The 25987-nt window shown below is 44.4% G+C and overlaps 1 protein-coding gene across 1 annotated transcript in view; it reads right to left on the bottom strand.

Annotated features, from left to right (window-relative positions):
• Positions 1 to 2425: 2425 nt before the first annotated feature.
• The window catches only part of GPC6 (glypican 6), a 1044955-nt gene continuing 1021393 nt past the window's right edge, over positions 2426 to 25987 (bottom strand). The window contains exons 7-9 of the mRNA XM_040623810.1: positions 24621 to 24757; positions 10580 to 10755; positions 2426 to 6832 (exon numbers count right to left, since the gene is read on the bottom strand). Coding sequence (XP_040479744.1) covers positions 6630 to 6832; positions 10580 to 10755; positions 24621 to 24757 — 516 coding nt within the window. The 3' untranslated portion in view covers positions 2426 to 6629. The remainder of the gene's footprint in view (positions 6833 to 10579; positions 10756 to 24620; positions 24758 to 25987) is intronic.

Here is a 25987-nt window from a genome sequence, read left to right as displayed (position 1 = left end):
TTTCTTTCTTTCTTTTTTTTTTAAAAGATTTAATTTATTTATTTGACAGAGAGAGACAGCCAGTGAGAGAGGGAACACAAGCAGGGGGAGTGGGAGAGGAAGAAGCAGGCTCCCAGGGGAGCAGGGAGCCCGATGTGGGGCTCGATCCCAGGACCCTGGGATCAGGCCCCGAGCCGAAGGCAGATGCTTAACAACTGAGTCACCCAGGTGCCCCTAATTTTCTTGTACTTACAATAAAACACCCAAATTATCCTTACATATTGCCACTTTCTGCCTAGTTATTACAGATCTCGGTTCCTTTGGCCTCACCTAGGTGACTAGGCAAGTTAATTAAGCTCCCTGTGATTCATTTTATTCAGTATAAAATGGGCGTTATTATTCCTACATCATAGAAATCCTATAAAGATCAAGTACATAAAGACCTTAGCCTAGTTCCCTGCTAAAACGTGCCTTAAAATACTCCTAAGGGCGACCGGCAGGGCTGCTGCTGTAGGGATGGATCCTTTTAGGGCTCTGGCTTTACTGGGTGGTAAAGGACCATGACCTTGGCCATTCAGCTTAATATGGGTGCCATTTAGCTCTTCGCCCATCTCCCACCACCTGACAGCTCACTTACTAGTCCCCACCACTTAGGAGTACCCAAAGACCATTCCTGGACAGAGATCTTTGTATTTGCTTGCTCTCTGCCTGGAGCTCTCTGTACCCAGGTCTGCACACGGCTGTCTCCCTCCTGTCACGAGATCGCAGCTCGAGTATCACCTAGGGAGCCTCCCCTGGAGAGAGTCTCCCCCCGCCTCACTATCCCATTTTCTGTGTTAGTTCTTTCATGGCACCTCTCCTTCTGATGTCATCTTGTGTATTATTTACTTGTGTGTTGTCTGTCTTTGCCCTACTAGGATGTAAGTTGTCTGAGAGCAGAAATCTTGGTGCCTGGGTCCAGCACCCAGAACTATTGCTCATTACGCATCTTTTGAAAGAATGGATGACCATGATTGCCTAAGTCAAATTTTCCGTTTATTTTTAATATCCACAGACGCTCTTCCCCGTTGAAGAGCTGATGGCTTTATAAGGTAAATATTCTAACACTTGCCTTGAATCAGTTTGTTTGTCTTTCTGCTTCTCTCCGAACATGAGCACTCACAGGGTAAAATTTCCGTTTTCTTGCTCTACTTGTGTTTCAAGGTATGCAAGAGAATGAACTCCTTAAGCAAGCTATGAAGGCAGGCATCTAATTCCTCCTGGCTTCGCTGTGTGCCCCATCTATGAGCCAACAAAATATGTTTGGCCACGTGTTTACATAACAAATAAATATGTCTCTGGAATGCAAATTCATCCACACTACATGAATTGTGAGGGTCTGTTTGAATAGACAAACCTGTGGGTGCATCTTTCTAGCTCTTGAGCCGGAAACAATAATCCATGTCTAATTGTCACTACTTTACAAGTTGGTATTTTAGAAATTAATGCCATCTTTCATATTTGCAAGTGTATTTTGACTATACCTCGGTCCATTTCTCCAAAGAGCAAATTAAAATAAATATTGTTGTTACCTGATAAAAGTCTCTGTGGTGGTTTTATTTATTTTTGTCCCCCAAGACCATTTCGGTGTTTTCTTCTTTCCATGAAATTGGGTTCAGTTGAATTCCAAATAAAATTTGTTATATTCTGGTTTTATATATGGAATTATCCTGAAGTTTCTTAATTCTTTTGTAGAAATCACTTTTCTCATTTGAAACCAAAATAGTAATAATGTGAAGTAAATTAAAATATTGCTTATGGTTAAACATTGTAGTCTTGATAACTTTATTTATATGGTTTCCTTTATTTAAAAGAGCATTCTTGAAATAAGTGATGTATTTGTAGTAATCATGGTCAATTGTGGTAAAGAATGAATAATTTCCAGCTGGTGGTTTTGATGACCAGTGATCAGCACCTCGAGCCGGTTTAGCACAGAGTAGGAGTTTAATAAATATCTGTTAAATGAATCTTCCGCATGTCATACAATATTCAGCATTCCTGATGGCATGGAAACTTTCAGAAATAGAAAAATCAATGCAATTTGCTGGATTTGGAAATGGTTAGTCTTTTCACATATTATCTTATTTTTCTCACCTCAGTGCTAAAGTATTGACATCAGTTCTCAAGCCACTGAATTTTATCTTAGAGAAGAAACCAACACAAAAGGAGAGAGAGAGAGAGTATCTTCCAGACACATTTGGAAAGCTCTTAAATGTTCCAAAGTTCTAAAAGTTCCTGATTTCAAAAGCCAAGGATATTTAGGTGAGCGGTGCTGATTTAATCTATGGTTCTTTTTCTTTCTTTTAATATTGCAGTTTCTAAAAAAGGTCTCCAACACAGAGAAATTCAAAAACTCTGAAATGTACACTATGACAATAATTAAGAAAATGCAGAAAGGGCACTGGTAGATTTTTAAAAACTATTTTAATACAAGATTAATAGCAATTTTCTATCCAAATCAGAAATGAAAAATCTTAACCCAAGTAATATTCATTTGACAGTCACATAAAACTTTAGGTTTGATTGGTGCACACATTTGTCCTGCATATATATTATGCATATGCACACAGAGACCTCACCGTTATCCCTCTTCAGATGTCTTCTCATGGAAGTACCTCCTTACAAGGCAACGTCAACGATTCCAGTAACTACTCAACTTTGAATGAGGTTCAAATAGCCCCAGGCTAGGCTGAGTCTCCCGCCTTAGCAAACCATGATGCAGCAAGGCTCTAGAATGCATACAAATCAATACTCTATTTGTATAACTTGGCCTGAAACTAAACACTGGCTAATGTCTCCACCAAGGAGAAACATGTTGCAAATGTATAAGTTATGGTCTCCTTTACTCTTCTCTTGGCAAAGCTAAACTGCTCCCCTCGCTCCCCCCCCACACCCTCTTTTAAGTTAAAAGTCAGGTCTATTAGTGACTGGGAGTAAATAAGAAGGAGCTTGTAGTTCTGCAAGTTTTGGATAAGTCAAAACTTACATTTGCTAACATGTCCACCTTTAATCAAACCACCTGATAATTAGCCTTGCAAAGAGAAGCAATAAAAGAATCACAACTCAGGAATTTGCTAAGTCTATTCCTCCTTGGGGACTTTAGTTGGTGTTCAGTGTGTAGCCAAAACATGTATGTAATGGCTAAAGCATTAAAGTAGGCTAATGTCTGCAGCAGGGAATATACATTAAATATCAGGGTTCTGTGTCCAATAGTATTTTCAATGTGTTTGATTTATAGAATGTTACTTTCATAATTACTACTTACTAGTGTTCTTCAGTGTAGACAAAGTAGTATTTCCTATCCCTTACAATGAAAGTGGGTAATACCAGTTACTTCTCTGGGTAAATCATCGTAAGGGAGTCCGATCGCTAGTGCTAACGTTGTTCTATGACGGCGGTCATCAAAGTACTCACATGATCTTCGTTAAGGTGACAGAAGGCTGTCATGGTTACCCTTCAGTACAGAACCGTAAGCAGAGCTCTAATTCATGAATTTGCAATTCATTCTTCTCTGCTAAAGACTTTAGCCTCGGTTTATACTTTTGTTATAACATATACAAAGTATAATATACACCAGTTACAGACGTGTATTTCTGTTAGAAAAATACATATTATAACTAAAGAACATGTAAAGAGAGGCACTTCAATAAAGCTAAGTGTTTGCGGTCATGAGCGTCACCCAACAATTTCTAGTGTCTGATTTCAGTGAGCCCATTCCTCCCTACTCCTAACAGAGGTTGTGATGTGATTAGAGAATTTAGGGGAAGTCAAAGCAAACGAGGGCAGATAGGGAGATATAACGGAGTATCGTTTCATCCCCAATTGCTAGGTTGAGACGAGACAAATTAATGTGGCGGGGGGGGGGCAGGAGAGAGGAGGAATGCTGAAATTCTTACTGAAATGGGAGAACTAGATTAAACTAATTCCCTTAGGGCAGAAAACAAGTCTCATGTTACATTGGTCTGAAAATCATACAACACAGTCAGATGATGATAAAAACTAGGAAGTGCAATTTGAATAATATTCGGACCACATCCATGCAGGGGACGAATGTTGTGGCATCATTAACACAGTCATTTCAGCTCTCTGCCCAGCTCGTATGGATCACTGTAGCTCACCAATAGGAGTAATACCGATCATGAAGGTGTTGAAACGAATGAAGCAGGCGTTTATCTATTATCTGTGTGTTTAGTGTGTACGGAGCATGGGTTCACATTCATTAATACAATGTGTATTCATACACATGCACAAAGCCTTTTGGGGTTGAAAGCACAGAGGAAACAAGGCATTCTGATCTATTTCACAGAAGACAATGCAGAAATATTGAAAACAAGGAAAGACTTGGAGTTTAAAGCCATAAAAACAAGTTATTACTCAACTATTCTGGAAAATCAAGGTTGATTTAATTTGCATTGCACCGTAATTATTGGAGAAAAACAATACTGATTTCTGAACATACAACGGAATGGGCAATGTAAATGACTCATAGAGATGTTTTGTGTGTAATTGGTGACAGGAAGCCGAAGTTTGGCAGTGAAATGGATGGTTTTCTGGAAGTATGCAATGCTGAATTAGATTAGGTGTTAATTAATAAAGATTTAAATGAAAAGATGCCACAAAGTCTCTCAGAATCCTACTTTTTATATTTCCTTAGGCATAAAATAGCAATAGATGCTTCTAAATACTTTGCAGTTTTGCAAAAGTGCTCAAATATACTGAATACTATTGTGCCGCATGTGTTCTACTTAAACGTGACGACTAAATCAATAACTAATTATAATTTTGATGAGAGCGAAGATCGAAAAATACCATTTACATGCCATTTCTGCCAATGGGTTAAATAAAATGTGACTGGCATACGACGGTGTCTTGAAACGTTACTTTTCCCAACCCCAGATCATCATAAAAACCAAGAAACACATGGAGAGCCAACTGTATGAACACAGCCCCAGTTTGGTTTATTCTGCTTCTCTCTACCATGGGGAGCAGAGGGCCTGGCTTTGGTACACTTGCAGGGTCAGTTAGGCTTGTGGCTCTAAAGGGGCCTCTTGAGTTAGGTCCTATGTCCAAGTGCCAAGGGGAATCCTAGGCTGAAGGTGTACGTAGAAGCAAGGGTTTTGCGTGTATACCACATTCTATATGTTTCCATCACCAGGACAGTCCTGCACACCCATGGCTCCCCCCACGAGCCCGGTACCGTCTGGAGCACCCAGGACAAAGCACGCTCATGCAAAAAAAGGGTGTGCCCTGGCAAACTTTTAAGAAACAGACAGTTAGATACGTAAAAAGTTCTCTTTCTTGATTCTTGGTGCTCACAGGTCGTTGAGGAATCCCTTCTCTGAGCAGTACAAAACAAGAAGAGGTGGTTGACAAAACATTTTCGTTACAAAGGTGTGTCAACCCTGAGCTTGGAATTAAGAAGTTAAAATCTGTGATTTATATATATAGAGATATAAAAATAGATGATCCTACTAAGACTAAAAAAGTGAAAGAAATCTCCATGTCAATACTATATATATATATATTTTTTGTCTTGACGGTTTTTGTTGTGAGTTATTTTGTAAGAGAATGCCCTTGTGATGCAGAAACCAATTGACACAAAGCAAACCGTTAAACATGAAAACTCACTTATGGATCTAATTGCTTGTAAGTTCATTAAAAGAACTCTTATTTTGGGACGGTAATGAGCACGGGGGCAGAAACGTCGAATGAATGTCCAACCTGTGGCTAAAGCAAAGCCACTGTATCATTGAAGGTTATTTTCAATTCAGACCCTTAAGGAGGATGAATTGACGGGAGCATCCGCTAGCCACTGGAGATGACGAGAAAAATCTGTGCCAATTGGATACAGGGGACAGAGAATTAAGGAAAATGGTGCCATCGTTGAAATTGGAATTGGGCAAGGTGAGAGAGAGGTGCTGGGTTGTGGCGATTCTACTCTCGTGTTAACAATGGAATTCTAAATTTAGTATCAGCATCCCCAAATCAGTTTGGTATTGTGTGGAGAGAGCATAAGACGATACCTCCAAGACAACACTGTATTTTCACCACATTAAAAAAAATCTCAAACTCTCTGCCCCCAAAGCATTTTGCAAACCTGATTTACCACAGAAAAGCTTACACTGGGAGTTGGCTGGCAATGCTGAACTTACAGTGTTAAAGCTCTTTTATTTTTCTCTCCTATTGGCTCCTTTGTTGAAAATGCAGTTGTCTTGGGGTTTGGCCTGATTTTACAAGGAAAATTATTTCCTTCCTGCCTTTTTTTTTTTTTTAAGCAGAAAAAAAAAAAAACTCACAACGTGAGATTCCTTTACTTCTGCAGCATAAAAGCAAATGAAGGTAAGAAAATCTCCTGGTACGAAAGACTTGAGTAAGAATTCTCTAGAATAAACAAGGTCCCCACAGAGAGCTGAAGGAAAGAGGAAGCAGTCCAGTCTGGCACCCAGTACTCTTTGGGCAAACGGAAAGGGAGGCAGAGTGCAGTACTGTCTCTTCTCATAGAAAACGGTTAAGTTTTTGTGGCATGGTCCATTGTCCAAGAGTGTAAGAAAAGAAGTGAGTTGGCCATTCAGATAGCTAAAATGCAGTTTCATCTGACCAAAAACCCAGGATTATCTGCACAGTCTCTGCAGTGCCAGGACGATGCAGACCAGAGATCCTGAGAGCAGGGAGTGGCCGAGCTGGGCTGCCGAAGAGTCCACCTCTCTCCGGTCGGGGTCCACCGCGGGGGCCTCTGTGGTGACAAACTCAAACTCCGTGGGGCACACGTCATCCATGCACCCACTGCCGCTCCCCGAGCCGCTGGATTCATCGCCTGGTGTGGGCAGATTGAAAAAGAAAGTTAGACCAGGACTGGGAAGGAGTGGGGGCACCCACCAGATTTGGGTCTGGGGTGGAAGGGGACATCCTCCCCACCCCTACCCCAGCGGGTTTGTTTTCAGCGGGCAGGTTTGCGATGGGCGGGCAGACCCGACCAAAATAGATGTCTGAGAAGCAGTGTTAACTGACATCTGGTTACCCAACTGAAGAAACCTATGAATCCTAGACCCGATGAGGGGACATACCTACCGTCTTGGCATTCGAGAGGTATTTCTTATTCTGGCTACTGTTCAAATTGCTTTGAGAAGTTCTGTCCCTTGATCTTTCTGTACCTTGGGGCCATTGTTCTCAGCAGATATCATGCTTTGGTAAAGGATTTTGAAATGATGTTTAAAGTAAACGAACACGGCTAAGTAAGCAACGTGAGGAAGAACAGCACGTAGTTGTGAAAGGCACATATTATTACGACTTTTGGCTACTTGATTCCACCTTTGTTCTCCTCAAACAGTGAGGATGAGCTCCGTCTCAGCCAACGTCTCCCTCTGACCCCGGGGTAGGTGACTATGGCCAGCAGTTTGTATGGGTCTGGACCATAACCCAAGAATGGTTTTTATATTTTCAAGCGTTTGAAAAAAATCAAACGAAGAAGAGTAGTTTGTGACGTATGAGTAGGGTGTGTGTGAAATCTAAGCCTCAGCGACCAGGGACGAGGTTATACTGGAACACACCACCCCCCTCTTTCTGCAATGTCTCATTCTGCACTCAGGTATGGCCCTCAACGCTGAACATATTCAATATCTGGCTCTTGACAGAAGAGGTTTGCCATTCCCTGCTTGAAAGCAACGCCCAGGTGCCCACCTCGTATGTCCTGTTAGCATGGCGTCTTCCCACTTGCCCGCCATGCCTTCTGGGCCTGCTCTACTCCCACTTCTTACCGCTTGGCTCCTTCCTGTTTCACAAACCCTGTGTCTCAGACCTGGTCCCCGTTCGGTCTCCATCAATTTCTAGTGGTGTGAAAGTACTTATCACCATTTGCAATTGTGGTATTAACTTCTTGTTCTCTTGTGCCCCCTGTGAGAATGTGCACTTGTGGAGGGGAGAGGCTTTGAGGGATATATACCGTTCACTTCTGCATGCCATCCATCGCCTTTAACGACGGTCCCTGGCATGTAGCAGGTGCACAAAAATTACTTGCTCAATAATTAAATGTGCCTTGGGAAGTTTCCTTAACTTCTGTCTGTTTCCTTGTCTCCACAGATCCAGACAATAGCACTTACATGCAGAGTAGAGTATGTGTGAAGCCGCCCTGGTGAAAGGTGTGAGGGCACCAAGCCCAGAGCTTGCCATGATGCCTGACAGGAAGAAAACCACATGGTTCCTACAGTTAAGTGGACCTAGATCTTAACCTGCCATTTTTTCTTTAAGTGAATGAGGGCAAGCCAGTTAGCCTCACTGTGGCTCTGCTTCCTCAGCTGTAAAAATGAGAATATTCCTATCTGTTTCACAGGATCGTTAGGGGGTGTAAGTGAAATAATGTGCCTGGGAGGACTGAGGGAACTGTAAACGTGGTAATGACATTTACTATTTCTCCCACTTGCTCAAGGATTCACTCAACAGACCTAAATTCCTCCCCGTTGGCCTGAAACAAGGATGCTCTTGCTGAGCTGCCCCTGGCATACCAGCGCCATCTTGGTGCAGCCAAAGTAATGCGGGGTCTCTTCTTCTGTCCCCTTGAACAAGCAAGGCACAACGCAGCACAATTCTTTTTTTTTTTTTTTTTTTAAATGGGACATCTAAATATCAGGTAAGATCACTTGACTACACTATGCCAAGTTCTTAACATTTTCTCGGATTTATCTTTAGTGGCCTTTACAAGGGGGAAAATGCCCATTAATTAAATTCAGAGATACCAGAACTGCTAAGGGAATTGTTCTTAACACTGGTATTATGAACAAGAAGTAATATAACCTTTACAAAGATATTATTAAAGTGATTTAGAATATTAAAACTGTGGTAAGCAAATAATGACAGGAGATTCCAGCTGAGAAAAATAATGGCCCCATCTCTTTCAGAAAAGGAGTCAGAAATGCAGGAGTTTAAGGGGTGATTTTTTTAAAATGTCAAAAGCAGGAAGGGTGATGATGATTGTAAGATGTAAAACCATATCATGGTTTATATGACAGACACTATCCTAAAATAGAGGACCAAATATGGGGCTTGGGTTAGAGCTAATGATGCTCTTAACTGTTATTAATTTTTATTTTCTTGTGAGGGGAAGTGGAGCACGATCTCTTCTCAAAGACATTCCCTAAGCTTTGCAGACTGACATGTATAGAACCTCTTTAGGTCAGAGAAGAGAGAGAAACAAGGCCAACCTCAACTAATTCTTACATTATCTTGAATTATTTATTCCTATAGTCATTCTCCAGAGAATAAAGCATTTCATGAGTAGAGACGACGATGATGCATTCAGAGGCGCGAAGCTAAGGAGTGAGCAGAGGTGAAGTAGCAAAGGCGAACACCCCGTGGAAGGGTCTCTTCTGAAGAGGGAAGAAGTGGTTTAATGAAGAGGAGGAGAAACAGTAGGAGGACTCGCAGAAATGTTACAGCAATAAAGTCTACTGGGTTGGCAATTGTCCTGCATTTAGAAAATTAATTTTTGATTTGTTTAAAATGGAATAAAGCACTGAAAATTTTCTGCAGGGGACAACTCAGTAGGATGATGGCTAAGACTTGGATGACTTAATGTCTTCCATCTGTAACTCACTTCTTTCTAGCTCATTAATTCAAGCACACAAGCATCATCTTTTGCTTCAGTGACCAAATTACAGAATCGCTGCTGACTGCACAGCTTATGTTCAAGAAATCCTTTCCCAAGAACTCTATGTAAGGATACATATCTTTGAAAAAAACCCCAAAGCAATACAACAAAGCCCCCCAAATTTTTATAGTTACGCATCTTAAAATTACTTACACAAACCCCAAATTTCAGTTAACGCTCACTTCATAGTCTTTCCAATCACTTCTGATATTTGGGGATGGCTAATAAACCAGTCATGGGTCCTATTGCACGAGCATTTCATTATTTCTGTCAATATGTCAGAGATGAATGTCCATGGCTCATGCACGCAAGGGGCTGGATGGAGGGAAAGCTAACGCAGTTGAATCCAGGGCACATGAGATATGAGCTCCTTCACAGACGGCCACAAATGAGCTTCCCAAACACCCAACCTCACAGGCTCGAATGCTCCCCATTCTGTAGAAGAGAAATCTGAGACTCAAGAAATAATTTGCTTAAGACCCCAGTCAATAAGTGATAAAACAGGGATTCCAGTAATGCCTTGTCTGAGGAAGCTTCAGAATATTTTTTTTTTTGGTGGTTGGGGGAGGGGACAAGAGTTCGGGGCAGAGATGTAAATGATAATGGGGGAAGGAGAAGATGAAAACACTACTGTGTTGCTTGATCATGACCGGATCACCTGGCAGATGAGACTCAAAGTTAGCTTGGGTAAAGCTGAAGGTAATCCAGCGAAACTATTCCTTAAGACCAGTTATCATTTTAGTAGAATCCTAATCTTTGTGGAACAGAGCTTCAGGTCCAAAGGACTGTAAACAGCTCTGCAGACTGGGCAAGCGGGGCACAAGATTACAGGTACCCATGGCTCTTGAAGAAAGAGTGGGGTATAATCTACAACCCATTTCTCACTGTGGAGGTTACTGGTACCGGTAAAGACTTCCTTACTCGTGTCCTGGAAGTTGACGTCATTGCCGTTGTACGCGTTCTTTAGTTTGTTGGTCATCACACGGAGAGCCATGATCTGCTGCCTGATGAAAGTGTCCGGCCGTGTGATGTCCACGTCGACCTCAGGGTTATTGATCTGGTTGGTCAGCCCATCATTCATGATCTCAGGCAAGTATCTGTGAGGCCGACAGGGAGAGAACAGATTAGCGTGAGGCGGGAGGGGTTTCCGTACCAGCCTGTGCTGTGCTGTGCGGTCTCGGACAGGGGGCCAGGACATCTGCAACAACTGAGCTCGATTCCTGTGAAGAAAGACCAAAAAGTGAAAACAAGGAATAACTTTACTCAGAGGGAGCTATGGCTAAAAAATGGTTTCAGGGTGGTTCTTAAAATGGTACTGAAATTGTAGGGAGGCTTGCCTACGAATGAATGTTCAACTGGGGACTTAACAGAAATTGTTTCTTAAAATTAACTACTTTCCTCCTGTATCCCAAATGGTAGATACTAAAGCCAAGGGCCTGCTAGCTTCCTCCACTCTCTGGTTAATTTTGCTGAGAACTGTACTTGTAAATTACAGCAGGTGCACGGAGCTCTGGGAGAAGAAGAGGAGGGTTGTACATGGGCAGTTGTACATATGCTCTTAGAGAATTCTCTTGTACGAGGATGCTCTCTCTTACCTCAGACTTTGATCAGAAGAAACTCCTGGATATAAAAAACCACCTTTGGCAATTCGAGGTGTGACCAGTGAGCACTGGAACGTTTGGGGTGTCCATGAGGGTTTTTGTTTTGTAACAGCATCTTGGATCTCATACTCGATAATGGGCAAAACAGAAGAGTAGAATCTAATGGTTCTTTAATCCTTTTACTGGCAAATTTAAATTCCTGTTCCTTTAACTTGTACTTAAATTTTAAAACTGTCGGTCCTTCGAAGTCAACTGCGCAAGCTGCCTATGTGCGTCTATCCCAGTGGTGACTACAGACCTCGGAAAAGTGCCTGGAGCCCTCTCGGACTCCTCATGCTCACGACCCGCCCATGTACAATCCTCCTCTTCTTCTCCCAGAGCTCCCCGCACCTGCTGCTTCTATCTCACTTCCTGTGGCTCTCCCGGAGTGCAGATGGTACAACAGCCTCAACCTGACTTCCCTGCCTGCCTCTCCCTTTCCCGTCCATCCTGCACACACGACTGACCAATCTTCACGAGCGATGGCTTTCATCATATTACTCTTCTGTTGAAAACCTTTTGGTGATAGTAGTTGATGTCTACTGAGTACTTACTGTCAGGCACTCTGCTAAGCACTTCACGTGTATTTTAAAATTCAGCCCCCTAGCATATCTAAGAGGTACGTGCTATTTTATCTCCATTTTGCAAAAGAGAAAAGTGAGGCTGAGTGAGGATGAGAAGCTGTGCGAAGTCACGGAGTTCATGGATGGCAAAACCACGATCTAAGCCCAGTGGGTCTAGTTTCAGAGTCCATGTGTCCATACGGTGCACCGTACTGCCTGGTTGATCACAAACAATAATTCACATTTTATAGCTCTGCAGTCAAAGCCCATTTCCATCCTGTCTCTATTTTCTTACGCTGCAACGATCCGTTCAAGGGTCCCTCCTTGCCTTACAGAATCTACAGCCTGTATACGTCTTATACTCACCTGGCCCACAGGCTTTCTTTGCCTGCAGTGCACTTTTCAGTTTAAGTCCCAAATATCCTTAAAGACCCAGGTCAATCTTTGTTTTCTCTTTAAGATATTTTCCAGCTTTTAGGGATCTACCCATCCTTTTGGAGAACTGCCATGTTCATCTGGGCATTTTGTGCACTGCACAAAATCACCCGCTGAGGGAGGGAATTGGGCTGAAATCCAGCCTGAATTCTGTGCTCACAAACGATACACCTGCAGGGCACCATTCACTGAAGGGACACATTTTTTTTTTTCTTTTTGGGAATTGTTTTCTTTTTGAAAAATTCAATGCATACCAAAGCAGAGACAACCGTATAACGAACCCACATGTACCCACCTGGGTGCCTTTTTCTAATTCTTACAAAGGTGCTATATTTGTCTGTGTCCTGGTAAGAAACAGATGGCACTCTCAAAGAGGTAATAAAGAGAGTTTGGAGGAGAGACAACTTATGAAGGTGTGAACAGGGAGACCAGCACTGGGCGGCAAAGAACCACAAGATTGGCAATAGCCGGAGGGTCGGAGGGGAAGGAACGGTCACCAGTATGCACAAGAACTGAAGTCGCGGACAGAAAGCAAATGACACAGCAACTGTCAAACCAAGGCCCGTCAGGCAGGGGGCCGAGGGAATGATACCCTGACCTCTCTAGTCCATCTTTCTGACCTCCACGTGCTGTCTCCTATCAGCGGAAGCCAACTGGAGGCCAGTGGGCAAGGGGACCCAGGTGAAGCAGTTTGTAGAGATCCTCGTTCAGGGCACAGACCCAGGTGGAGGGATGAGGAGTGGACCTCAAGGGGAATCAGGACATCCAGGACAGGGACCCAGTGGACTGGGGGCAGCCCTGCCTAATGGCTGTATCGTCATTTTTCTACTGCTTCTACTATCATGGCTTGCAAGCCGAGAAAACTTCCATTCCTCTAGTTTGTTCTTCCTATTTACATATCCTTGTACAATATACTTATGCTTACAATTTTTTCCCTTCCTGCAGGTCATTTTCCAAGTTGCAGAAACCAAAGGCTGTCTATCCATCAGCCTCCAAAAGAAGAAATGGAAACACACAGAGGGATTTTTATATTTAAGCCATTTTTTAGTTATTGAAATCTTATGCATGACGTATTGGCGTATGAATTGGTTTATCCATTTTAAATCAGAGGTCCTCTGAATGAGCTCCATGTCTTCAACTATATCTTGAACAAAATTAACTTCACAACATTCACCACATAATGAAACATAAAACACACATGTGAACGCATGGCAAATTCTTTTCCATAAAGCTTCACAGTATTTGCCACCCTAAAAAAATGTCCTAATTGGAATTTTTAAAAGTCACGGAACCCTATCTCTTCAGGGTTGTAGCAAAGCATAACTTCCATGCTGTCTTTCAATATGGCTGATATACTAATACGTTCTTGTTTGCTTCCGGGCTTGACTTCTAAAATATGACATTGGGTGGACTCTTGTTGACATCAGTTACACGTGCTGGGCTCCATGAGCTCTGCTGAATTACTGGAGCTCACCGGCACCAACAGTAGCAAGTGCAGGCTAGCCTCTGCGGACACAGGAGTTGAGAGTGGCCGAAAGGGGCCGCCATTCCGGTGTGGCCCCTCGCCATCTTGGACAGTGATTCCTGCAGCTGTACCTGAGCCGGCTCGGAGGCGGGCTTTGTTTCTTTCCGATGCTGTGCGCACTGCACGGCTAGCCGAGGCTCATTTATCAGAAGCCGGCTGCGACAGCTTGCACGGGAATGCTACCCCTGGGAGTCTGAGCGTCCAGGAACACTAAGAGACTGCCAAATCAACCCAGCCTTAACTGCGTCTACCCACGCTCGGCCGCTTACAGTAAAAACAAGGAACAATGCACCCGTGTCCTCAAGATCCTTTCCTCCTTTCGGTGTATTCAAAGGGTAACTTGAGAGACAACATGGAAACTGAAACCACGAGCACAGTTGAAAAAGAAAATGGCCATTTCGTCCCTCTAGAAATACACCCCAAGGCCAAATCTGTGGATATGCAGAGCGCAACTTGAGGGGTCTACACAAGCCCGGGACTCAGGTTTGGTCTTTTTGTATCATGCTCGTGTCCTGAAGAAATGGATGCCTCTTTGAGCCCATACTATTCTTTACTAGATTCTGCAGCAGCTTCTCGGCATGACAGCATTCTATACCTGCACCATTACAGTTTGGGGAGACACCAAAAGGAAGCGGGATCTTAGTACAGATAAGCCAGCTTCCCAGGCTGGATGCACATTTATCCGGAGGCAGGGAGAACCAGAAATGAGGACAAATTGGAAGGTTGAACAGGGTGTCATGGTTCGTCAATGCTTCACGCTCAGCGTGGCAGGTGGGGGCCATCCAGGAACAAGCAGGCATAGCTCGCCCATTCTGCTTACCTTCTATTCTGCAGGACCACGTATAAGAACTAGACCTTCAGTAGTTTTGCAGAATTACTTTTCTTCACATCTGTTAGGGGCTGAATGTTTGTGTTCCTCTCAAGTTTACATGTTGAAAACCTGATGCCCAAGGTCATGGTTGTAGGAGGCAAGGTCTCTGGGAAGGGATCAGGTCATGAGGGCAGAGCTCGTAAAAGAGGCCCCAGAGAGCTAGCTTAGCCCTTGCACTATGCGAGGATACAATGAAAAACTGAAAAATCTGCAACCCAGAAGAGGGCTGTCACCGGACCAGGCTGGCCTGCTGGGTGATCTTGACTTCCAGCCTCCAGAAGTGTGGGCGGTCAATTTCTGTTGTTTCGAAGCTACCCAGATGCGGCATTTTGTTAGAGCAGCTTGAGTGGACTACGACAACATCTAATTTCATACTGTGGACGTAGACACCCTTGATTACATCCACACATTACAGCTGATCGGGGTGGAAGAGTCCTGTAGGAATTGGAGGGGGTGGGACTTACATGTTCAACCTTGTGAGTGGCTGCAGGCTCTGTGCTGGGACTCTCACTGGCAGAGTTGACACCCTCTGTCACCCTCCGTCACCTGACACCACAGAAGGTTCCCTCTGGCCAGCCATACTGCCCATCATTGCCACCACTCAAAATCGCTCCTTTCAGTTGCTAGATGAATGTGCTTGCCGGGAGGACAGACATGTTGACCTATCTGTATTCGGTATTTCTTATCACCTCATTAATGCCGGTGGTTTTCTGACAGAAGGAGCTGCACAGTGGGGGAAAGGGACACACAGCTCTCACGATCTAATGGGATTTGAAAGCCAGTAAAAGTCTGAGAAGTGAGACACCCGTAAGGAAGGTTAGCCTGGTGGTGCCCAGTGGGGTTGGCAGGAGTCCAAGTAGAAGCCAGGGCAGGAATGGGGAGACATGGGATCCCCAGGTGCTGGCTTGGGTTTGTTTTAAGGTGACAGATGCTTCCTCCTACTGCTCCTGCCTCAAGGCACACTGAGCAGAGAATGCAAAAGCAGATGCAGTCCTGCTTGTTGCCACAAACAAGCGGCATTCAATACATGTCTCTCCAGCAATTTCTAACTCTAAGCTGCATACTCATTCCTTCCAGTGGGTTTGAGAGTTTTCCTCATCTAAGTAGTATATTAGTAATACAGGTCCCAAATTTCTTATCTGCAGTTCCAAAATTTAAAAAATGTCCAAAGTTTTTTTTTTTCTTTCCTGTACTCCCCTTATTAACAAAACTTGATTTGATCTGAAAGGAGGCTAATCAGAGTTCTCATTTATCCCACTCAGCGGAACAGTAATACATCTTGCTGGTGAAATCGAATGCGGTTGATCGTGAGTTACAGCCTCGGGCCCCACCCACTGGGAGTATTACTACATATCGCATAGGATCAGCCCCGGATGACTTTCTTCAGTTCGATGACTTTCTACAGATCCAAAAGGAGTCTGAAATCTGACACGCGGATGGTCCCAAGGATCCCAAATAAGGGACTGTGAGCCTGTGGTACCCATCGCTTCTTTCAGAGGCTTTCTTAACATCGAAGTTTTAAACTTCACCCCTGTGAGAGTGGCTAAATTTGAAAACAAAGCAAAATAAAATAACAAGTGTTGGTAGGGACGTAGAGTGGAGTGTAAGTGCCCGGCATTAAACTTTTGTTTGCTCAGACATCCATTTCAAAGACAGCATCTTGAGCAAACGCATCCACGGCTACCTGACATGGCCACTCGCAGAACAACCCGAGAAGAAACTGGGCTGCTCCCACCCAGGAAGATTCCCCTTTCAGAAAGGTCTGGAAAACCTAGAGAACTGACTGCTTGCGTGCCCCACGTCTCCTTTCCCATGACCTAATTCCTCCTCTTTGGTTTTATATTAGGAAATCAGCCAATTGGCAGTGAACCTGAGAAATTTCAGGAACCCCACACTCGACCCGAATAAAGGCAAAGTCCCAGGTTGTCTCTAAGACCCCTGACCTTGCTATGTGGTCACTGAGCATGCTATGTGCTCTCTAGGTCCCCTGAGTAATAAATCTTGTTCCTCAAAGTTCCCTGATGGTTTCTTGCTGAAGTACATCCTGTGATCATAACAAAACCACAAGAGCCAACCCAGCCATAAGTAGGGACCCTGGTTGGGGAAACGTCTCGGGAGCTTGCTATGAGTGATGTGTGACCAGGCCGGCACGGCAGGCATCCCTAGCCGAACGTGCTACCACCATCAACAGGCTTGGGAACACGGAGAAATTGGAACTCTCGTGCTCGCTATAGGGAATGTAAAAGGGGGCAGCGCTGTGGAAAACAGCATGGCGGTTCTTCAAAAAATTAACGTTAGACTTAACCATATGATCTAGCAATTCTGCTTCTGGAATTTTCAATCCAAAAGAATGGGAAGCAAGTACTGGAACAGGTATTTACGCTTCTGGTTCACAGCAGCATTACTTAGAATAGCCACAAGGGATGCAACCCACGTGTCTGTTGCTGAATGCACGGGGTACTTAGTGCGGTATGCACCGACAACCCATCCAGCCTTTAAAAGGAAGAACATTCTACACGTGCTACCACACGCATGAACCTTAAAGACAGGCTAAGTGAAATCATCCACACACAAATACACAAACACCGTGTAATTTCACTTACATGAGGTAACTAGAGGAATCAAACTCATAGAGACGGGAAAGAGAACGGTGGTTGCTGGGAGCTGGGGAGAGCAGGGTGTGGGGAACGAGTCCTTAGCGGATTCAGAGTTCAGTTTAGGAAGACGAAGAAGTCCTGTGGATGGATGGTGGTGACGGTGAACAATAAGGCCACTGTACCTACTGGCCACTGAGCTGTACATGTAAAGGTGGTAATAATGTTACATTTGACGTTTCGTATATTTTACCACAATTTTAAAAAAACTCAGTTTTAAGTGTAACTTTTCTAAAGTTCTTATAGGTTATTTTTCTATAGTTCTATAGGTTATTTGTTCCCTTTCCATTTTTTTTCTACAGTTCTATAGGTTATTTTTTCCCTTTCCATTTTTTTCTATAGTTCTATAGGTTATTTTTTCCCTTTCCATTTTTTTTTTTTGGACCAGAAAGTAGAATTACTCAAAGCATACTGTGACTTTATGATTTAAGCGGGTTTTTACATTCTTGAAGACTGCTAACCTGGTTACCCATGACATTAGGTACTTCAATGGGATGTGACCCGTAATATGGTCAAAGGTGAGAGACTGACCCAGGACACCTGAGATTCTCTGAGACCTAGCAGGGTGATCAGGGGTAAGCCACTTAGCTACCTTATATGATTATGTATATCTGCATATTTACGTGAATAATCCTTACCTTGTTTCATAAGCTGCCATATTGAGGTAAGGTATATAAAAATGCTTGAAAGATCTAACACACTATGCAATTCTAAGGCGTTCTTATGAAAATAAAATTGTTAATATGGCTCCTTAGATGTCAAACTTGTTTCTTAGGAGGGGCAGACGGCAGCAGAATTTGGACTTATAAAGCCTGGACTCCCTTTCGGAATGATTTGTTGTGGCTTTCCTCCAGCTGGAGAGTGCGTGGCATGAAATGGTTTGGGGACCCCTGGAGGACACACAGTCCATTGGATGCAGCACTGAGCAGAAGCTAAATTCTTTGACTTGGCCTCTTTGCTCCTTGGCAGGATCCCCCTTATCCATCCTTTCTTCATAGAACTGGAGGCAGCAAACTGGAGGCGTGGACAGGACAAAAGACCTGTGAGCCAGTTCCCAGGGCTGCTGAATTGCTGACAGCACCGTGCTTCTTTCCTCCTATTTGTAGCTGCATTTTCCCCACTCGTGGGAGCGCGTGCAGTATCCGTCTCCCGCAGGACGGTCAGCCTTCAAGGGGTCTTCCCTCCTACGTGTGCACAGAATGGGAGGATGTGCTCAAGGATGCTGGGTTTGACAGCTTCCAGTTCCTTCCCAGACGGATTTCCCACCTTCCCGAACGCGGCTGCCTGGCTGGGCATACATCGGATACTTTACAGTTCTTTAAACTGCAGCTCGAGTGCTTTGGGACATATTCTGCAATCAGACTAAAACAATATTGTCCTGCCAGATCCTCCAAGTCACTGTCTTTGACAGATTTCTCATCACCATGCATCATTTCAACCCTCTTCCATCTGCTCAAATGTACCCAGTCATGACTTGCTTATTTCTTTGCTTAGTCAATCCACTCGGTGGTTGGTGAGAGGGACTGATCTGCTTTCTAGATTTTTCTACTTTTCCTATTTCTGACAGTTTACTGTATTTACCTCCTGGCCTGAGGAAAGATTTCCTTGGGGACACAGTTATTTCTGTGAGGTTCAGGTGCCTTGAAAACCAGCAGAGGCTCCCTGCAAATGCTCTGCTTCCAACCGATCCAATTAATCCTCGTCCTCAGCCAGCGTCTTGTTGGCCTCCTCCCAGAAGGCATTTTGAAGAAAGGACACGGTGAGGGCTAGACCCTGGCTGACGGAGGAGTGGACAGGGGAAGTTGCTTGCCAGTTTTATGGGGAGGGGGAGGGATCTGTAAATCACTGAAGAAACCCTCACAAATCTGCAACCACAGGTGTCCTGTCATGAAATCCACGTGCTGTTGAGAGTGGCCCCTCACAGGGCACTTTCACTGTCTGTCCCCTCATCTCCTGGGCTAATCTTTCCTCTTTACCTCCTGTGGCCTTAGACAAAGAATCCCCAGGAAGAGAAAACAATCCTTAAGGAAGATACAGCTGATGTAATTTGACATAGTTACAGCCTCAAAAAGCCAGAATCTGTCTCTATAGGAGCCCAAAGAGAAGAGCCTATAGGAACAGCATGACGGTGCTATTTTTTCTGTGGCTGCCGACTCACCAAGCTCTCACCTACATCTGCTAACCATATACAAGTTGTCTCTCCTTCGGAGCCCGTGCTTTCCTGCCTGCACCTTGTCATTCTTCTCCAGATCCTCACCCACAGCTCCTCCTGGCCACCCTGCCTGTGCACAGTGCCCTTCTTGGGCTGACAGATGGTCGCACATGTCCTTCCAGGGTCTCTGTGTTCACCCTGGGAGCGTTAGGAGCCCTAGAGTTGTAAGCCACACCATGCTGCTTTCATATTCTCCCCTCTTTGGCCTTCTAGATTATTATCGATTTCCTCCCCTTACTTATTAGCTTCCTTTCGATTCCTACTTGTCTGAGTTGAGTCAGTGCCGCTGTGTCTTCTTTCATTTCTAAGAATTGGCTTACGTCAGTGAGACATGCAACAAGTTACACTTGCAAACTTACTTTCCTGCCGGTCCTGAGGATGCAGCGTAGGCTGCTTTTCTTGAGGGGCAGACACGGCTAAGAATTCTGAGGCAACTTCCTTATTAGCTGTTCTGATAGCGGAGGATGTGATTCTGTCTAACTGCTGTAGACAGAATTTATGCCCCCGCCGCCGATCTGTATCTTGAAGCCCTAACTCCCCATGCGATGGCATTAGGAGGCGGGGCCTTTGGGAGCTGATTAGTTGTAGGCGGGGGTGAAGGTAAAGCACCCCGCCCCACGATGAGATTAGTGCCCTCAGAAGAAGAAGAGACCAGAACTTGCTTTCTCTCTCTGTCCTCACGTGGCAGAGAGAGAGAGAGAGAGACAGAGCTGTCCACAAAACAGGAAAAGGGCTCTCATTGCAACCCAACCTGCTGGCACCCTGACCTTGGACTCAGAGCCTCCAGACTATGAGGAATCAGTTTCTGCTTAAGCCATCCAGACTCCGCTGTGTTTGTTATTACAGCACGAACCAAGGCATTAACTAAGTCAGGCACCGGCCAGGGAATCAAAGTACCCATCCTTAGCCCACCGGGCATCTCATCTGAGACCACAGGTTTGTGTGGACAATACCCTGCATTGTAAAGGCTGTGCAGAGTTTCCAACTTAAAATTCCCTCTTGATGCACGTGCAAAGCCTAAGAAATTCGTTGTGGAGATGGCTTCAACCCGGCCTTGCTCCCCTTATCTTCAGTGGCTGACATTACACCTTCACCTCGTGACCTCCTCAGCCCAGTCGCTGTTGTTATTCATCTAAGGAAAGCCCCATGAAAGGAAGCATCAGGGTATGTGTGGAGGCCAAGGGAAAAACCACAAATCATAACGTGCTCCCCGAGGTGTGTGCGTGAACTGAAAAAGGGAGTATCTTACGTGTTAATAGGAGCCTAAAGTAGGGCTGCCAGATCAAAGGACAGGATTGGCAGTTAATCCGAATTTCAGAGAAGCCATGAGTCCTTTTTTTAAGTATAAGCGTGTTCCACTGGGTGTCTGGGGTTATGTGCTGCATTTGGCAACTCGGTCTTAGAGCCTCCCTGCTCCAGGTGTAGTCCCGGAATCCGCAACAACTGCATGTTCTGGAAGCTTGTTAGAAATGCAGAGTCTCAGGTCCAGCCCCAGACTTACTGAGCCTGAATCTGCACTTTCCAGAAGCTCCCCAAGACTGTAGCCTGCACGTTAACATTTGCACTGTTTTAGACTTTACAACCTATTTTGATAGACGCGATTGCATTGGTCTTTAAATTGTCCCAGTAGCCTGGCAAGGGAAAGGGAAGCAGGGAAGAGCGTCTCNNNNCAACCAGTCTTTCTGACGGAATGGAGACTTGGATGCTGACAGGTCGTCGGCATACCCGCAATATCCCCCCCTCGAAGGGCACAGTCTCTTCCTTCCACCTCCCCCCTGTTTCCAGACCCACGTAGCTCCTGAAGCCGAGTGAGGTCTGCCCGCCGTGGCTGACGGTGGGAGCAGGAAGTCGAGGGCGGGTCTTTATTCTAGAGGAGCCCCTGTTCGCAGACCCTTGACCCTCTCCACCCAGCAGATTCACCCAGCAGCCGCCACAGCAGCCACCTCTACGTGTGTCCTGCTCTTTCTGTTTACAGTCATCCTCAGTGCCAACGGGTGCCATTCATTTAGTCACGGCTCTTTGGGAAAACACGATACACTGGAAGAAACGGACATAGCCCTGGTAGGGGTCCTGTGAAACAGGTATGCTCCTGAATCCAGGGAGTATGGTAAGGAGCTGTGGGGTAGCGTTCAGAAACCAGCAGGGAGACATATGGGTGCTGGAAGACAAGCCAGACCAAACACTTAGGTGGGAGGAGAGGGCAATGGGAGTGGGTGTGCCTGGAAGAATGTGGTTGCAGGAGTCAGATGGATAAAACATAAAGGGAGGAAGAAATGTCTGGGCGGTCGGGGGCCTTGTCAAGCAGGCTTGAGTTAGGAACTCCAGACCATGACAAGCTCTACCAGTGCTAATAGGCAGCTCTGTTACACAATCCATTAACACTTGTTGATAGGATTTTTTTTTTAAATCAAGGTTCTTGTTCTTTGATAAGAATAATCTTTCCTTTCTTTCTTTCTTTCTTTCTTTCTTTCTTTCTTTCTTTCTTTCTTTCTTTCTTTCTTTCTTTCTTTCTTTCTTTCTTTCATCCCAAACTTTTAAGAAGGCCTATAATCTGAAAATCCATACTTCACACGTAGGGAAAAATAGGTTATTACCTGCATTACAAGTGGATTTTTCAACCTACAAAATAGTTCAGTGGAATTGAAAAAAGTTCTCTCATGTGTTCCTAGATCAATTAATATTTGGGTGAGAATGAGAGGAAAGCTTCAGTTAAATTTAATTCAACAAGTCTTTACTGGTTATCTACTTACTATGCTATTAAATATAAAGTTATTAAGATTTCATGGCAGTGGAAGAATTTCAAAAAAGGAACTAAAAGAAACTATGAAATTTTAATTTTTCAATGGGACTATAATTTGAGTCGTAAATATTTGACAGCCTCATTTTTAAAAATAATAGTATACCGGATTAGATTCTGGAATATGCTTGCAAATGATTTTATTGCATTAAATTTGATAATTGTACTCACCTGCATTAATTTCCCTAATGGGTTCCCATTGACCTAGGATAACAATCAAATTTGGGTCCCTATGTACTGATACGGATGGTTCTCCACCTCGGTGGTCCTTTCCCAAGCCTACAGTGCAGCAATATGGCTCTTGAAGTCCCCTCTCCGGCCACTGTGCTGTTCATTGGTTGACACACATCACTGCTATCATGGAGTACTTAAATCATGGGGCCTTGCAGAGTGCCTGGGCAGAGGGAGTGCTTAATAACATCGCTGATGGATGGAGGGACTGAATGAATGAATGCAGATCCACTAAATCTTTTATAGAGCTAAGGATCTGCTTCATTTGTTCTCCTAACCTGGGGAGGAAAATATTTAGCAGCCATTTGTTTTAGAGGCAGGAGGATATTGACGTGAAAAGAATACTAGACTAGGATTTGGGAGATTTCCAGCTTTTACCCTTGCTAGTTGGGCAAACTTAGACTAATTGTTTACCTGCCCGGGTTCCTGATCGGCACAATGAGGAATTCGGCTAAACCCAGTCTCCCCTAGCTCTAACTTAAATGGTTGCCAACTTCCCATTCTTTTTCTTGATGGAGTGTATGCAGTCCCCTCCCCCATCCCCACCTGCAACATTTCCTTATCTTTCCTTTCGCGTGTGCACTAATAGCCAGCAACCTGTGTAACCATGGGAATGCAGTTCAAAACACAGCCTTCATTTCAGACAAGGCTGAAAGGTAAACACAGATGGGTAACAGAGCAGCTCAGAAAATCAACCACTTTATTCATTAGGCCATCTGGTCATCCTTTACGGTGTCTTTCTGTACAATCATTAGGAAAAGACACATTAGAAGCTGTTAAATTTCCACAGCTGAATTTGCTGGCCAAAGGTCTCCTTCCTACAAGGCCGGACCCTGATAAATGATGAGGCACTTTTGAGGGGCATGTTGTTGATACGACAAATATCTGTCTACTCTCATGATCTAAGATTTGGACATTGATATTCCTGAGCGACTTGAAATGATGACAGCTCTTTCTATAGCTGGCTTGTTTTTGCCTTGCTAAGCTCTCCCCAGTGCGGCTAATAATATCATTACCAGTAGATTCTAAAAAATTCAACTCAGCAGTGTGAGAAATAACACCTAATGAGCACCTCACTTGCGCCCCTACTTACTTCTGCAGTTCTTCTGAACATAATATCCATGGATCTTCCTGTTTCCTTTTGATCACAGCTGCTTCATCTGCTTAAAAACGCCCACTAAGGCCCAGAACAGGCCCCCCTGCCCCTTAACTTCTCCACCTGCTGGTCAATCCCCAAAGATTCCTTGAATCCAATTTACCAGCTGCTCTGCCCACCTGCACCCCGCCGAGGTGCGTTTGGGCAGCCTCCTCTCCTGGTGTCCTGCCCTGCTCGCCAGCTCCCAGCCAGTTCTCCTGTCCAACTCCTCCACCCTAGGAAAACTCAGGCCAACCCCATTTCTGGGCTGAATTAAGAAATTCAGAAATTCCATATCAGGTGGCAGCAGCACCGGGCAACAGAGCAGCAGGCTGAAAACAGAGCCATCTCTCATCCCGAGATCCCAGGGGGACTTTCCAAGGCAGGGAACCTATGAGAACACTTTCCCGGTTGTCCCTTGGTCATTTTCTTTTTCCCTTACCCTTCCAATGAGCCCATCAAAAACTGTTTTTCTTCAAGGGTGAAAAATATTACAGTTGAACTTTCACTTCCTGTTTAACTTGTGATGGAAAGAACAGTGAGCCCTGCACATTTCGCTATGGATAAAAATAGCTCTGCTGTCTTCAAGTCATTAAGTGAACATAAAAGGCGCTTTGTGATCTCAGGATATCCGTAACCTGACATCTGTCACTGTTCCTCCGTCCTCATCCAGAGGCAAGGCATTCAGAACGAGGATTCCACGCTTAATGGCACCTTGAGAGTAAGTGTTCCCAGGTGCCCATCAAATCTGTCACTCTGAACAGCTGTCGCTAAGTGACGACGTGTCCCTCCATCCTCCATTGCTTTTTGCATAAACAGGCCCTTAGAGTTGTGCCAGCAGAGCCTTCCAGGGCTGGCTGCTCAATGCCCCGACCAGAAGAATGGCGAGTCCCCCTCACCTGGCTTTGCTGTGCCCATTCCAGCACTCCTCTTCGTTGGACGCACCTGCTGTCATGCTCTCATCCTTGCAGATGGTGTAGGGCAACGCCGACCAGACCTTTTTAGAGAGCTTCAGTTTCTCTTTTATGTCTGTGACCTGACCAAGAAAGCAAGGAAAGAGAGTGAATAGTCTCCCCAGCTGTTGCCCATTTCTGCACAAGGACATGACACAGGTGAAGGTTAGAGAATCTGTGATAGGGCGAGCACAAACTCTATCAGTTTTAAGAGAGAGACACCATGCTGCAGGATTTATTGCCCAGGCAAGCCTCCCTACCTCCTCCCTCAATCTTCCTCTAGCTCTGGCAGAGAGTTCGCAGGTAATTGGCTTTTGTTTTCCATCTTTTCTGTCCTCCCATGCTTTGAATTAAAAACTTACGAAGGATCTCAACTGGCTTCGGGCCCCTCTCTGGCTGGGAGAAATAGGTATTTCCTATTGCAGGTTTCCCTAAATATATTCTTTAGAATTCATTTGCTTGGATGTCAGATAAACGCACAAAAACAATGCACTGAGAGATAAAATGTTTTCCCCAATGGTCTATTTGTTTCTGTAAGAAATAAATATTGTCACTAATTCGACCACTGGTAACCTCTGCTCTTAACCCATGGACAGGTCTATACAGCACACACTTGGATGGTGAATAGCAACCCAAACCCACTTAAAAATCTCTGCAGCAGGAACAGAAAAGTCATTCCAAATACAGGTTAAGTGTAAAATCCACAGCCCCATGGATGGATAGTGGGGAAAAGCTTAGTAACCCCATCTTTGGTGTTTTCAGGCTCAGCACTGACTTTTCACCCACAGAAAGAGTAGAGACAGGGATTCAGTACAATTTTGGTTCCATAATTAACATCTAGGTTCGTGGAGTCACAACTCTGATTTCCTATTCTATTCCCTATGTGAACATTGGGAATTTATGGATAGTTGAAACGCATCTGTTGTAGGTTGCATTATGTTTCCCCACATTCATATGCTGAAGTCCAAACAGTCCCTCAGAATGTGACTTTATTTGGACATAGCATTTATTATTATTTTTTTTAACAGAGGTAAGAAAAGTTAAAATGAGATTATTAGAGTGGCCCTAGTCCAAAGGGAAACTTGGGACACAGAGGTATGCATAAAGGTAAGACAATGTGGAGAGGGGTAGGAAGAAGACATCTATCTGCAAGCCAAGGAGAGAGACCTAGAAAGGATTCTTCCCTCACAGCCTCAGAAAAAAACCAATCCTGCTGACATCTTGGTTTTGGACTTCCAGCCTCCAGAGCCATGAGACAATAAATTTCTGTTCTTTTTTTTTTTTTTAAAGATTTTATTTATTTATTTGACAGA

Source organism: Ursus maritimus, unplaced genomic scaffold (genome assembly GCF_017311325.1).
Source record: "Ursus maritimus isolate PB19 unplaced genomic scaffold, ASM1731132v1 scaffold_10, whole genome shotgun sequence".
NCBI classification, from domain to species: domain Eukaryota; kingdom Metazoa; phylum Chordata; class Mammalia; order Carnivora; family Ursidae; genus Ursus; species Ursus maritimus.
The sequence above is the reverse complement of the archived record's forward strand: the minus strand, read 5'-3'. Positions and strand labels throughout refer to the sequence as shown.